The 15484-nt window shown below is 35.0% G+C and overlaps 1 protein-coding gene across 3 annotated transcripts in view; it reads right to left on the bottom strand.

The window, feature by feature from the left end:
- Positions 1-1734: 1734 nt before the first annotated feature.
- The window catches only part of LOC136852451 (uncharacterized), a 608387-nt gene continuing 594637 nt past the window's right edge, over positions 1735-15484 (bottom strand). For all 3 annotated transcript variants that reach the window (XM_067127082.1, XM_067127083.1, XM_067127084.1), the window contains 6 exons: positions 10944-11609; positions 10238-10306; positions 8847-9049; positions 4849-5066; positions 4336-4491; positions 1735-3549 (listed from right to left, as the gene is read on the bottom strand). In XM_067127082.1, the coding sequence (XP_066983183.1) occupies positions 5062-5066; positions 8847-9049; positions 10238-10306; positions 10944-11605 (939 nt within the window). In that variant the 5' untranslated portion in view covers positions 11606-11609 and the 3' untranslated portion in view covers positions 1735-3549; positions 4336-4491; positions 4849-5061. The remainder of the gene's footprint in view (positions 3550-4335; positions 4492-4848; positions 5067-8846; positions 9050-10237; positions 10307-10943; positions 11610-15484) is intronic.

Here is a 15484-nt window from a genome sequence, read left to right as displayed (position 1 = left end):
AACAAAATTTGTTTATCAAAAATCAGTATTATACGTACTGTAACGAAAAGTTTAATAGTAAACTAGAACCAGACATGGCCGTATTTGGATTCTTAAAAGCAGGAAGGGTTTTAAACACTCACAATCAAGTTTAAGATTATATTTGCAAAAGTATTAAATAACGGAAGATAAGATTTCCAGTCTGAAGATTGATAAAACCATCCACATTACGAAACCAACAATCGAGGCCCAAACAGTCCCACTGGGACATCTCGCCAGTCATTATTTCCGCGGGATAACATACAGCACTTGCACCATAACGCTGGCTGAGATTAGAATTATGTATATATCGTTGGTGCGAAGAAGTTGACCAATCTTATCCTATCATAAAAATTAGCACCTTTTCCCGAGAGCAATAGCTTATCGCTCCTCGTTTCACGAATCTGCTGTGATGAATACTTCACATCTGGCCGGAAACTGCAACATCCGTCGGTCGGAGAGATTAACACAATTATGCCCTTACCGTAGAGCCAAACAGAGAAACCAACCTAATAACGTCTCCAGGTTTAGAGATGGCTACAACGAGTCCGAGCCGAGACTAGTAGGGCGTGGAGTTCCACGCCAACATGCTGAACTGTTACAGCTTTCAATTCAACACTCCTCGACCATTTCGAAGACAAAATCCTCATTCGAAAAATCCTCAATGTTGAGGGCAGACGATCCCTTGGAACACACACTATTCCTAGGGTTCCGCTCGTCCTCCTCCGGTTCACCTTAGTACTTCGAGTCGTCTTTTGTCCATTACCTTTCTCTCGCCCTCACCACGGACATGGAAAAGCAAAAACCAAGAACAAAGTCCATGGGTCACGTACCTGGCTACGCGCGCGAACAGTAGATGGCGCTAAGCGACTGGGAAGGTTATTTGCTTAAATATTTACGCGCGCGAACAATAGATGGTGCTAAGCGACTGGGAAGCTTATTTGCTTAAATATTTACGCGCGCGAACAGTAGATGGCGCTAAAGCGACTGGGAAGCTTATATGTTTACTTTTATCTTAAATTTTTTCAGTCGTATTTACGTTAACAAAGGCAGGCATTTGACAGTATGCAAAGTTAACTAAAAAATGATTTTAAGTGAATAGAAATATTTGAATTGTTTACCTGCCACGAGAATTATTGTCTGCTTGCTTTCATGCAAACAAATGTCCTGTAAAGAAAAGATTTTTCTTTTAAATTTATTTATACCAAAATGTATTAGTGATAGTTTATAATGATCAGAGTTTGAGTTTTAGAGATTCGCATATTAAAACGTCTGCAGATATTTGTAAGAGTTGACAATGATGATTTTATCATTTTATTAATAATTACTGGTGAATTATCATAATGAAACCCAACAGTACCATTGTGCGGGACGGAAATTTCTCAAGTACGACCTATGCTACTGTAACACTTCTGTCTGTGAAGGAGACTAAAATAAAACATGGGTGATATAGAACACCATGGTTAAGAGACTTGCATTTCCCAGCATCTGAATAACTGACAGTATTTTCGTAATAAAAAATTATTATAGTCCGTATATGAAACAAACTTTTATCTTCCCATTTCATTAAGTCAAATGAAGGCTGTCCATTTTCTTATTGCATACAGCCTTTCTTTGGAAAACAGCTTTATGAGCCATTCTGAAAATCCATGCTCTTCTAGATATAAAATAATCTTATTACAGCAAAATTAGGTGAATTATAATCAAGACTCCAAATCTCAGCTATGCCTTTATTACTATGAACATTATATATGGATTAAAATGATATGGAATGCTGTTATGTGGATAATATGATATTTCCTGTTAAAAGTATAGGAACCCTGACAACAATTGTAGAACTGATTCTCTACTTTTAAAGAACAAAACTATAATGTAATGCAAGATTAATATAAAGCAAATGTATGAAAACATTATGCTAAATCATAGGAATTCTATTTTATGTAATATGTGTTACTTATTCCTGATATTACTTGAATCTCGTTTTCAGTTCCATTTACAGAGCAAAAAAATTGAGAGGTAAGCAGGATAATTTGTACCCTTCTTATCTATACAAATATTCATGTTCAGCAAAGTGCCTTGGAGCTTACAGTAAAAACAGTTGACTATTTAAATCCTATGTCTCAGTTCACTTTTTTCTAATTATTATTCAGCGTCTTCCTAGGGCCCACCTTCCGAGCAAATGGCTAAGAGAGCAATTGGTAAAAACCTAATTAGCTTTCTTTTATTTCATACTTTTCTTTATCAACACCAGACCAAGAGTTAAAGGCAATTGTTTTGATGCGCTATTCAAGGAATCACTTCGTTTTGAGAAATAACTGCTAAGTGGATTAAGCTCGACCAGGAGACATTATTCTTCAGTAAGCGTTATGTATGAAAAATCTGTCATACTGAGCAGTGCTGAGCTGAATTCAACTTTCACTAGATACTTCATTTTCCCGTTGCTGGATGAGGAAATGTATGAATAACTGTCTAGAAATATTACTTCACTAGAGCCTCTTGTACTTGCAATAATCCATAATATACTTGCCTTCCCTCCTTCCGTTTTCTCTACACTTACTAAACTGAGTAAAATCCCCTTTCCAGACTAAGAACTGTTGGGGAACTCATCAAATACTAGTAAGGGAGATTCTTGCCATTTCACAAGAAGCTTTTGGGCACAGGAGCTTCTTATTATTACTCTCGAGATTTTCACTTCTTTATTTACTTCAGATATTCAAACGGACCTTCACTGCTATTCTGATTACTTTCTCTGCCTTCTTATAATACAACATAATTATTATCAATAAAAAATTAGCACCTGTCATACAGATCAGTATAATTCGATTAACAATATTATTACCAGTCACAATAATCAATATAAATATATTAAAAAACGAGACCTAGCTATACATCAGGTTATCAATATGGGTAACACCTTTCAACACATAATGATGTTGTTATTATCACCTTTATTAGTCACAACCATCAACTGTCCGATTTAAATCTATTTTCGATGAAAGAAAATGGCTCCATCTTAAGTGAATATTTTACCCGTATCTTTCAACATTTCTTCAGCACGCCGCTGTTCTCTTTTAAAGGCAGAAGGAGAATGTCACCGTCTCCATCAGTCACAAATTTCAACTTCGTTACAAACATGAGGCACTGCTGATAATTAAGGCGAATATTCCTCACGCATCCTTCAACGATCCATGAACACGTTGCTGCCTTCCTTCGGCAGAGTGAAGCAGAACCAGGAGAGCCCCGCCAGGAACTCGAACCCGACGAAGTACAGCAGCGGCTCGTACGTCGAAGGGAGGAGGCACAGGGACGCCACCAGGAAGGGCATGAGGCCGCAGATGCTCTCCAGGTCCGCCGCGGGAATCGTCAGGGCCTTCTTCAGCGGGATGAGGAGGTCCTTGAAGGAGCTGATGGAGAAGGGCATCACGAACCAGGTGACCACGATGCTCAAGGCGATGGGGAGGAGCCACATCCATTGCCAGACTCCAGGATACAGTTGGAAGAATAGGCCCCCAGCGACCATCGCTCTTGTAGCTGGGGAGTGGGGAGGGGTTGGGGATGGAAGAATGGATGGATGAATGGAGAGAGAGAGAGAGAGAGAGAGAGAGAGAGAGAGAGAGAGAGAGAGAGAGAGAGAGAGAAACACATTAATTAAATTGTGACGTCAGTATATTGGATATCATATTTGAACAGTTCAAAGAGAAAATCGGGTTTCAATTTATTGGTACAGGGAACTCAGCTACTCAAAATGTAATTTTGTTTGTTTCATTTGATTTTGAAGTACAGGCAAGTTTCATATAAATATTTACAAACAGGTTCATATAAACTTGAAGAAAAATATATTGGAGGAAACTTTAATAATAAAAAATAGTTTATTTCTTAGATGTAAACTGGTGTTCGCATATATTTAGGATAACAAATAATGAACGTTGAATTTTTACATAACCCTTTTCTGAAATCTTTGTTAAATATATATAATAAAAACCCGACAAGTTACTGTCTCCCCTCTGCCTCATTTTGTGTTAACGGGAAAATCAAATTGTCTGTCATCTCACTGACATACCTGAAGTGACTTTAATTTATCAATTTTAATGTAGCTGGAAAAAAGACCTTTCCACATGGTATTATTATAATACTGACTAAAATACTGAAATGTTTTAACTATATGGGAGAAGATTCCATTTAAATAATTTAGAGTCTATAAAGATTATCTTCTTGCTCTGCAAATACCCCATCTGGGGACGAGGTCTCTTTCCCGGCAGGAATGAAAAACACTAGATAACAGACGAGTGAAAACACTAGATCACTAAGCAGACTTACTAATTGCCACTCCGACTTCCGAAGCTGCGAAGAATCGATGGACGCCTCCCCAAAACACGTTGTTTGTTCCCACGTCCAAATTGGCCACGATGGACCAGGCCACTGATATGACACTGATCGTTAGGGGCAGTCTGGCTACCACTTCATCGTACATGCCTGGGAGAAATTGATGTACCTTATGAGAAGTAATCGTACATTTTTGTTTTGACTGTGATATTTTTTAGATTATGAAACTATAAACGTGATATACACGATTTAAATTATATATATATATATATATATTTATTATATATATATATATATATATATATATATATACTGCTGATTTTATTGCGTGGTTAGCTTACGTACTGATCAAGCAACTGCAAAAATGCAAAACAGAAATCATGAAGGCGTATATCAAGTGGTTTCATGAACTCCCATTCCTGAGACGGTCACGCGGAGCGACTTGTGTCCATGCATTTCAAAATAGCAAGAAAAGAAAAAAAAGATAAATAAAAAAATCTTCCTTACCTGTGTGCAGCGAGCAAAGTGTCATTTCTAGCAAGTGTTTGAAGTGGGGAAGTGGTAGTCCTCTCCTTAAGCCTCGAAGGGAGAGTGACAAAATGGATATTTTTTGGGGAGGGGGCAGTCCATTCCATTTTTTTTTTGTGCAACGGGTCAGAGCGATGTGCAAAGCCTTTCTCATAGAGCCAATCCCCAGTTCTCAAGTGGGATGGGTCTTTATCATTCTGTTGGCGAAAGTACAAACAAAAAAAATATAAAAAAAACAAAAAGCTGGAGCTTATCAGACAAAGATGATTGATGGGTTCTAATTTATGAAAGCATTCATTCTAATTCAGATCAGTTCCAATCTTACACAGATCAAAATTTGTGAACGAAAGTTCATAATTTAAAGGACTAAGAAACATTTGAAGACATTTAAATGAAATGATCACATATGCTGTACCTTATTGGGGCGTTTACAATGTACCGTAAGTAGTTATACTTTGGAAATTTATGTAATAAGAATTCTGAAAATATATAATGACAGTTAATCTACGACTGATATCTAGAAAAAAAAGAAATATAAACAGGCAAGCATAAATTCAATAACGTCGTGTTAGTAAAAATATATGAATACATGCACGAATTTATCTTCAGCGTATAATTATGGCATTGTGTACAGACATGCCTTCACACACGAACATATATTACTATATATATGTATATGCACACACACACACACACACACACACACACACACACACACACACACACACACACACATATATATATATATATATATATATATATATATATATATATATATATATATATATATATATATATATATATATATATATGTACGTGTGTACATACAAGAATATATGCATGTATACGTGTGTGTGCTGGCGTAAAGTAAAGCGTTAATACTATCATTTATATCTATTTAAACATCACCGCAACTGGTCTGAACAACAGAACAAAACAACTGTGCTAAGAAAAACACAGCGTTAAGTGTTATAAGCAAATTAGCTGAGGATGCGAAACGATGGTCATGTCGTTCCCTTCCCAGTTTCATCTGAAGGTGACCCAGAAAGTCGAACCAGCAAAAATAGCAACTTTTCTGATAACAGAATGACACACTATAGCAGGGGTTCTTAACCGGGGGTATCCATACCCCTTGGGAGTATGGGAACCAAATGCTGGGGGTATGGGACTCGATCTCTGGGTACTGGCAAATAATAGGATTGGAGATAATTATTTCGACAGTCAAGTGAAGCGGGTATGGGACCATATTGGACAATCCATTGGGAGTCTGGAATCATCGAAAGGTTTAGAACCCCTGCACTATAGGTTAGAAGGAGAGTGGATGATTATGATTTTTTTTATTAATAATATACACTGAATTTACAAACAACAATCTCAATTTGCATATGAACACGAGTCTGTTTACAAGAACATCAACATAAAAGATTTTTTAAGTTTTCGAAGTATTTGTATACCCATAGCTAAAGATGCCTGTTTACCAGTCTACGACACTCACCTGCAATATTTGGATTATTTTGAGAGATTTTGCATGTTTCATTTATATTTACCTTTATATATGTTCTTTATATTTCGACTAATGAACTGTTTACCCTAAACAAGAAAGTATAACGAATCATAAACCAATGTCTGAAGAAGAAAGTGAATAAACAAGTATATGATTGCCATCTTTTTGCTGTATTATTTTTTCGAAGTACAATGCAACCAATAACCACAAGAGGAAGATACAATCATCTTAAAGGGCCATTAACGCAAGCAATTAATTTTTTGATATCCTGATTGCTATCGAGGGGTTTGAGAGTTTGGTGATTTAAAAGCTTTCGAGTCATTGCAAAATGCAGATGTCTACTCATCTGAATCCGTGACGTTATGAAGTACTTTCTTTTTTTAATAAAAAATAAAACCTTTGCAATACTGATTGTTTCATAACGTATGCGAATTGCAATTTTACCGTTGATTAAGTAATAACTTGGGTACGTCCAATTCATTCAAATAACATGAACAGCTGATTTATCACCATTTCTTTCGCTCAGCTGATTCATTACACCTCCGCATTGTGTTCTGCTTTCACCTATCAATAATCTCCCAATCTCCTTTCATGATTGAACCATCTCAGACCACTGATATATCCTTTCACATTCATCAGCTCTTTTACCTCTTGCATATTTATAGATGCATCACAAATCCGGCAATAATTCAAATATTGGTCCTACGGCAACTAGTCTTCAAGGTATACTTTTGTATGGAAAAGTAGGCTCATTGTTCTGCATTGTATTATGCACACAACTGTTATTTATTTTTAATTATCAATGATATTTTTCTCACCACTTCTGCTATAATTACTTCTCCCCCCCCCGTCCTCCTCCTCCTCCTCCTCCTACTACTACTACTACTATTGCTACAACTGGTGTTACTACTATTAATACTACTACTATTTTTTAAGGCAATTAGCATTACTACTAAAAAGACCATGGGAGCAGAACCTAAGAACCAAAGAGTGAACCTCACTGCTATGTCGATCTGTGTCGTATATATGTCTGGGTTGGAAATTTATACTCACAGGCCACGAAACTATAGTATTAGTAATTTCTTTTAAGATTTTAAGATAAGTGTATCATGATGATACCATTAAGTTTAACTACCTTCTTTTATATTGGGATTAGAAAGAAATTATTTCTGGAAAAGTTGAAAATCTTGACCTAGAGATTTTAGACACAAGCTATACGTATATACTTACATACATACATACATACATACATACATACATACATACATACATACATACATACATATATATATATATATATATATATATATATATATATATATATATATATATATATATATATATATATATATATATGTGTGTGTGTGTGTGTGTGTAAAAATTTAAATATAGTATAAATATACTGTATATATACATGTATATATGTATATATATATTTATATATTATTTATATCTATCTATCTATCTATCTATCGATACATATGTATATATATAAGTGTCTATATACATATTATACACATATATACATATACATATACATATATATATATATATATATATATATATATATATATATATATATATATATATATATATATATATTAATTTTACGGACGGACAAAACTGCAGTTTTATGCAGACAACTGCCTCAGATCCCAAGTCAGTTCTAACTAACTAACATATAAGCATTTTTAATTAATCCTCCCCAAGCTACAGCATGACACTTAGGGTCATTTTCGAAATGAACCAGTTAACTTTTAAAAGGAAACGCGACATACGTGTTGTGGCTGATGCAAATTTGATGTCATGCAGATTAGCTGCAGCATTCACAGCTCATGCATGAATTAGGAACACCGCTTGTGAATACCTTATGCGTCCGGGCACTCATAAATATATATGGACGCACGTACAGATTAAATGAGTGTTTCAATGAGAGACCAGAAAATGTCTCATTGTACGTCATGCGCTTTAAGACATTTCATTGGTTTGCCTTATATATACATACATTCATAAATAAATACATACATACATATACACATACATATACACATACACAAATATATATGTATGTATATATATATACATATACACATACATACATACATGCATATGTATGTATGTATGAACTACAATTAATGAATCCGAGTACAGTTACAGAAACAAGCATATGTAATGATCGAAAGTAAAACACTTATCAGTATTTCAAACATGAAAAATAATGCTTGCAAGATGAACAGTTCGCAAAGCATCATAATGCAGAGAGAGAGAGAGAGAGAGAGAGAGAGAGAGAGAGAGAGAGAGAGAGAGAGAGAGAGAGAGAGAGAGAATTTGTTTATACGTCTAAGATAGGATAAATAGTTACTCGGTATCGAACTACTCCTACTTCTACTTTTTACTACTAATAATAATAATAATAATAATAATAATAATAATAATAATAATAATAATAATAATAATAATAAAAACAACATACTTGTAATCGGGAGCGTCATATACGCTGCAATTTGAATGTAAACCTGAGGCGTCGCTTCGAGAACCCCTTCCAACGTATGTAAGGTCGCCAGCGCCTTCCCGTCCCTGAGAATTTCGTCCTTAGTGGAGACATCAGCTTCGTCCGGCTCGTAGCGTGTCTGGTGGCGGCCATTCTTCAGCGAATTCGTGATGTTCACGATTATTCTGGAAGGGATTCAAGAGGGATGTGAGGTTAAAACCCCTACTACTGCTTCTTAGGGTAACTGAGAATCATTACTTCTCGTTTCGCGAAATTTCGGGCGGGTTTGTGTATTTAGTTTCTCTTCATTTTACTGATGAAGTTCATCTAGATTTGCTGTGCGATACAACGGAATTAAATCCATATGAATGTTGTGTTGTGTCAATCCATTTTTTGGTGTTTGTTTCAGAGATAACCTACGGGAATTAAACTGCAATTTTCAAGACGACTTTCTGACTAAATATTAACTGTCATGTATGTAACTATTTTCTCAATACTGATGATTTTCAGATTGCTCTTTGTGATAACTACAATAATTTAAAAAACGACTTCACTCGATCTGAACGACGATAATTCAATTTTTAAAAAAAATTTTCCTAGATTTCATACGAATTAAAACTTCTGTTTGATTACAATCGGGTTACCAGAAGAGCTAGGGGTTGTCTATTTAAATATCTTATTTTCTATACGTTGGTAATATAATCTGATAATACGTTTTGGAGATAAGGAATCTAACATACATTTTCAATTAACCTACTTGATTTGAATTTTGTGATACAATAGACTGATGAATTTCAAGGCAGGGAATATCAACACTTACACTCGAAAATAGTTTGTATACTGATATGAATATTATTAATGGGCTTTATTGATGAGATGGCAGATGGGGATGTTTATTTTCTCATGAATGAATTAGTTATAAGACGTATTCAATTCTGCATATACAGAATTTAAAAGCTTTCATCAGTAAAATTAAAAATTTAGCAGAAAGCTAAATCCAGTTAGAAAACAGCATTAGAATATTAAAGGTATAATTCATTTCCTTTACATAATTACGCTTATTTCCTAAATGAAGTCACTAGAAAAAATCTTGTATGATGGTGTTATCTCCAAAGAAAATTAAAATTTAGACATGTACACATATTGGAAGTATTTTATATTTATAAAATCTATTAATGGAAATTTGCTGTGCTTCTTATTATTAATAACATGACAAAAAAAAACTGTGACAAAAAAGATTGAATGACCCAGCCGGGGAGAGGTATCTGAATATTTCAGACTGAGAGAGAGAGAGAGAGAGAGAGAGAGAGAGAGAGAGAGAGAGAGAGAGAGAGAGAGAGAGAGAGAGATAAACTAAATCTCATTTCACTTACAGCCAGTACGGAGCGATAAAGAAATTCAGCACACAATCTAGCCAAGACCACTGCAATTTCCTTTTAAGCCTGGAATATAAATTTCCAGGATTTTAGTTCAGGTTTTAGAGGAAATATAATATAGATGATCCCACGTATATATATATACATATATATATATATATATATATATATATATATATATATATATATATATATATATATATATATATATATATATATAATATATACATATATATATATATATATATATATATATATATATATATATATATAAATATAATATATAATATATACACACATATACATACAGTATATCATCTAAGCACCTACATAGACATATGTAAATTATATATATGTGGATATCAGCAACAGGCTTAGTTGTAAAGTAATCATCAAATACATACCATAAAGGACAACGGTATTCTAATCACAAGATTTATTATTCAGTTCTGTTTAGGTAAATTCAATGGATAACTGTAAAATCAAAGTTCAAAAGAAGAAACCAAGAAACTTGCGAGTATTTACTTGTGTAACTCTGAGTAAGATTCTGTATATTTCATTATTTATTTGTCGCGAGCTACGGGCGTATAGAGATACTACAAAAAAAAAATATACTACGAAGTACAAATGCCTTTGTTGGAGAGGACCCATAGTGGATATTGTTTCTTAAAATTACTTTCAAGTTACTGTAATAGGTACTCACTTATTAGTCGCATATGTACAGAGAATGAGGATGGGCACCAAATAGAATACCAAGCTTAGAACGAAAAACAGCATATGGCCCGTCCGGAAAAATCTCTCTATGGCCATGGCGTCCGTAATGTGATCTAGAACCGTCAAAAGTAGAGTCCAGACTAGCTTGGCAGTGAAGAGGCACTGGAAGCAACTGTTTGTCGTGCTGGAAGTGCTATTTTCAGTGCAATCCAAGCTGTAGTGGCTGTAGCGACTGGCGCTCCCAGTCGCTGGAATCACCGAGAGAACTGGAATCTCTCTCTGGGCACTCGGGATGTCCAGCCTCAGCTGGGCTCGCTTCTTCTTCCTCCAGGCCTCGTCTCTCTTCGAGAGCTTGAAGCTCGTTATTCTCCTGATTGCGCCTTTCTCCTTTTCCCCGACCTTCTTATTACTCTCCTCATCTTTATCCTCCTGCCTTTCTCTTCCTGCCACTCCTGCTCCTGCTACTGATAGTAATCCCCCTGCACCTCCACCTCCCCCCTCCACTGCTGGTGGTTTTCCCTCGTCCTTCTTTTCTTCTTCTTCTTCTTGTTTTTCTGCGTGAGCTTCGCGGGCATCTCCATTCAGCTGGGCCTGGGCTTCGATAGCTTCTTTGGTGTTCCCGTTTTCTATGTCCTCTTTCGTTTCACTCATCTTCCTGGAAAATAAGATCGATTTATTAGCATCTTGGTTCTGAACAACAACTTTCCACAGATATGGGAGAAATAAGCTATAATTTAAATCAGTCAGCCACTTTCGATATCAATTTTGCTGATTATTTTAGGCATTAAATTTTGCTGACTTTTATTTCTATTCTGTTGCATACCGATTTATTGCTCAGTTCAAGTTCTGGAGAAATCTAAGCTCTATACTGACTCTCCTCTAAAGCATTCAAGAAAAGATCAAGTACCCTTCGTATGTATATAATCTGATTACTTTATTTTAACGAAGTCTTAAACAGCTTGAAAATTACTCAAGTGTCCTCAAAATCAGTCTCAGAATTGAAGTATTTAAGACTAATTGCAGAAGCATATACGCCATTTCCAAGGTCACTCCACCATTGAAAAGGACTTTTAATTTTCCTGAAAAAAAAAAAAAAATAATTGCAGGAAAACGTCCCCTCTTGTCACAGGGTGGTCTGAAATAACCATAATTATATAAAAATTCTAATACTTCTCATTAAAGTTAATTGGTACTTACATATCCGTTTGTGCCGGTTCGTCTTTTTAGCATACTGGGCAATTCCTCATTAGCGCTGAATTCAAAAGCATGTTTTTTCCCCTTAAGAAATAAAATACTCTATATTTCTCCTCGATTTCTTCTCAATTCATATGAAACCACGACCTCGGGTCAGATTAACAGCCCAGTGAGTTTTATAATTTATCCGTATTTGATCTTTCTCATTATTTGGAGAAACTAGTAGTTTGCCAACACATACACACACACACACACGCAAACCCACCAGCTCAAACACGTGTGCATACACACGTGACACACACCTATTCATGCATACATGCATACTACCCACTGTACCCGTGGCAAAAATGTACAAAAATATTAATACGGAAATAAAATTTGGATTGTAAGATGTTGTTGAATAGCCAACACTCCTTTATGGAAGTAAAGTGTGGATGCTGAATGCGAATTAAAGAATAAAATATTGCAGCTGTTTCGATGAGTTTCTTGTGTGGGTGTGTGAGCATTATTTTAATCAGGTGTTTGTGAAAAACTCATTCACTTGCCTATGTAAAATCTGTTACATATTGATATGTAGATGCAGTTTATATGTAAGATATATATTTATAAGCAAGTGCATTTTGATGTATTTATTTCTGTCTGTAGGTGAGATATCCGTACTTACAAAGATAGCCTCTCTCTCTCTCTCTATCTCTCTTTCTCTCACACACAGAAACACACTCACACATTTATATGTTCACAAGCAAAGATTACCAACAATCATACGAAGTATATACAGACACAAGTTTGTAAAAACTTTGTATACATTCTCGTTAGGTGTCAAAATATAATTTGAGAAGCAAGATTAAAAGAGGCTCCTACAGAAATAGAGTTTATAATAAAATAGTTGAATTCACACCTTTTTTTTTTTCAAATCATCGTCGCTCGCCATCTGGTTTCCATATTAGATTTCCGCGACCAGCTGGCGCCCGCCCTTCGATCAAAGTCTCACATCATCTGTCTAGTTCAGTATTGATTCGGTTTTCTCGACTAAAATTTATGATTCCTAGAAATGCATGCATGGATGACGCATACCAGCTTCAACGTGAAAATTCGTGGGTGCTAGGTGTAAGAGTCTAAATGAATACTTCAACTTGGAAGACTGTGAGGTAAATTGAATTAAGGCTAAAAAGTGTTTTTCAACAATGAGGGATTGATTATAGGCCATTTGGATATAATCTGAATGATTTTGATACTATACATAAATCGCGAATTATTTCAAATGATTAATCAAGGATCTTGGATTAAATAAAACAAAAAGGTACAATTCTATAAAGGACCTTCAGGCTTACATGCTATAGAGGTGCATGTGATGAACATAATTTTTTCTAAGGTGTATATAGTACATACACACACACACACACATATATATATATATAAATAAATATATATATATATATTTATATATATATTTATATATATGTATATATATATATATATATATATATATATATATATATATATATATATATATATATATATATATATATATATGTGTGTGTGTGTGTGTGTGTGTGTGTGTGTGTATGTGCGTGTGTGCTTGTGTCAAAGGGCGTGAATTCATCAAAGGTCCAACTTTCTGAGACTTCAGACGGCAGTAGGTCATGTGATGGAATCGTTGCCACTGACAAACGACAAATTGGTTTTCAACTTTCCCAGAACCAATAACCTTCGAGATATCTTTTGAAGAAAAGGATTACAGGTTGTAAATAGTTAGTTCGATATACTGTAGGAAATACAGTTAAAAAGCACTTCCTAGTAACGCATATACTGAACAGAATACAGAGAACTCTTCATGACTGTGATGTAAGGAAGAATTATTATTATTATTATTATTATTATTATTATTATTATTATTTATTATTATTATTATTATTTAAGTAGATGAAACCTATTCACCTGCAACAAGCTTCCAAAGAACATGTTGGTTTCAGCCTCCCACCGCAGACCCCCCCACTGCAGCAGTAACTGATCATGATACAGAGCAACATCTGAGTGGCATGCCACGACACTAACCACTATACCAGCGGACCAGTATAAGGGTAAGAAATTACTGAAAACAGGGACAATGATCGCCCGAGCAATTAATGTGTTTTTATGGAGGTTGGTGTTCTCAAGTTCATGTGAGGCCTAATTCTACTCGACAGAGACAAAAGTTATTTTATTCTTTCCTAACATTTATTTCTTAGTAGCTCCTTATTTATTTCTTAATTTATTTAGCTATATGTTTATGACTCTACAGAATTTGTAGTAGTGTCCTGCAATGCTGTTCTCTCTGATACAATTCACCTATTTCTTGAATTCTTTTTATGCTGAAGGATGTATCGTAGGATGTTGATAGGTTTTCGTTAATTCGATATGTATATATGTATTTATATGTATATATATATTATATATATAAATGCACATGTATATTTATACATACACACACACACACATATATATATATACACACATAAACGTTAAACCTTTTCCTCCAATAGAAATGGCTCACTAGAAAAGATAAGATACCGCTCATTGGCAAACTGATACTTTTCCTGTTGAATCGGGAATAAAACATCAACACTGAAAACTTCCAAAACATTATACGCTTCCTAAACCGACAGGGAAAACTCAATAGCCCCCACGAGGCGCCATCCTGCTTTATACTGCATGCAATCTGTCGCTGCTTGATGCCAGTACTTTCCTTACCAACTTCCTTTTTTTTTACCAGCTTTGTAGGCCTATCTCTTATACCTCCCAGTAATCCTGAATTGCTCACTCTTTTTACTTACCCGTTATCCTTCATTCTCTGCATTTAAATGAACCACCTCTAACACTGATCCCTCCCCTTCGAACTATGCTGACTTTTTTATTTTCTTTTGTGTATCTCCATGTTTCCTGACATTTCAGTTCTTCTTAGCACTTACACAAGATCAACAATTCATCTCTGCAGCTTCCAGTCTCTTTCTTTCATTCGCACTTGACGTCCGCACTTCACTTCCCTAAAGGAGGGTTGGTTCGACGATTCCATTAAATAATGCATTATTCTCTCACGTATTTTTATCCTGTAATTGTTTATACAAGCTGTGTTTTAAGGGGCCTCAAGAGTCACGAATTCACACATCTTTACCAGGTAAAAGATATTCATTTCATTACAAATATTCTCATAAACACCCAGTTAACTGTCTACTAAATTACGATAATATTATGACATTACCTAACTTTGATTCCCGCTGCGTTCAACGCTGTAACTGCAGAATCATCTGTCAGCTTATGTCAAATGCAATACTGCAGCTTCGCTTCACTTTTGATGTT

Source organism: Macrobrachium rosenbergii, chromosome 25, assembly GCF_040412425.1.
Source record: "Macrobrachium rosenbergii isolate ZJJX-2024 chromosome 25, ASM4041242v1, whole genome shotgun sequence".
NCBI classification, from domain to species: domain Eukaryota; kingdom Metazoa; phylum Arthropoda; class Malacostraca; order Decapoda; family Palaemonidae; genus Macrobrachium; species Macrobrachium rosenbergii.
The sequence above is the reverse complement of the archived record's forward strand: the minus strand, read 5'-3'. Positions and strand labels throughout refer to the sequence as shown.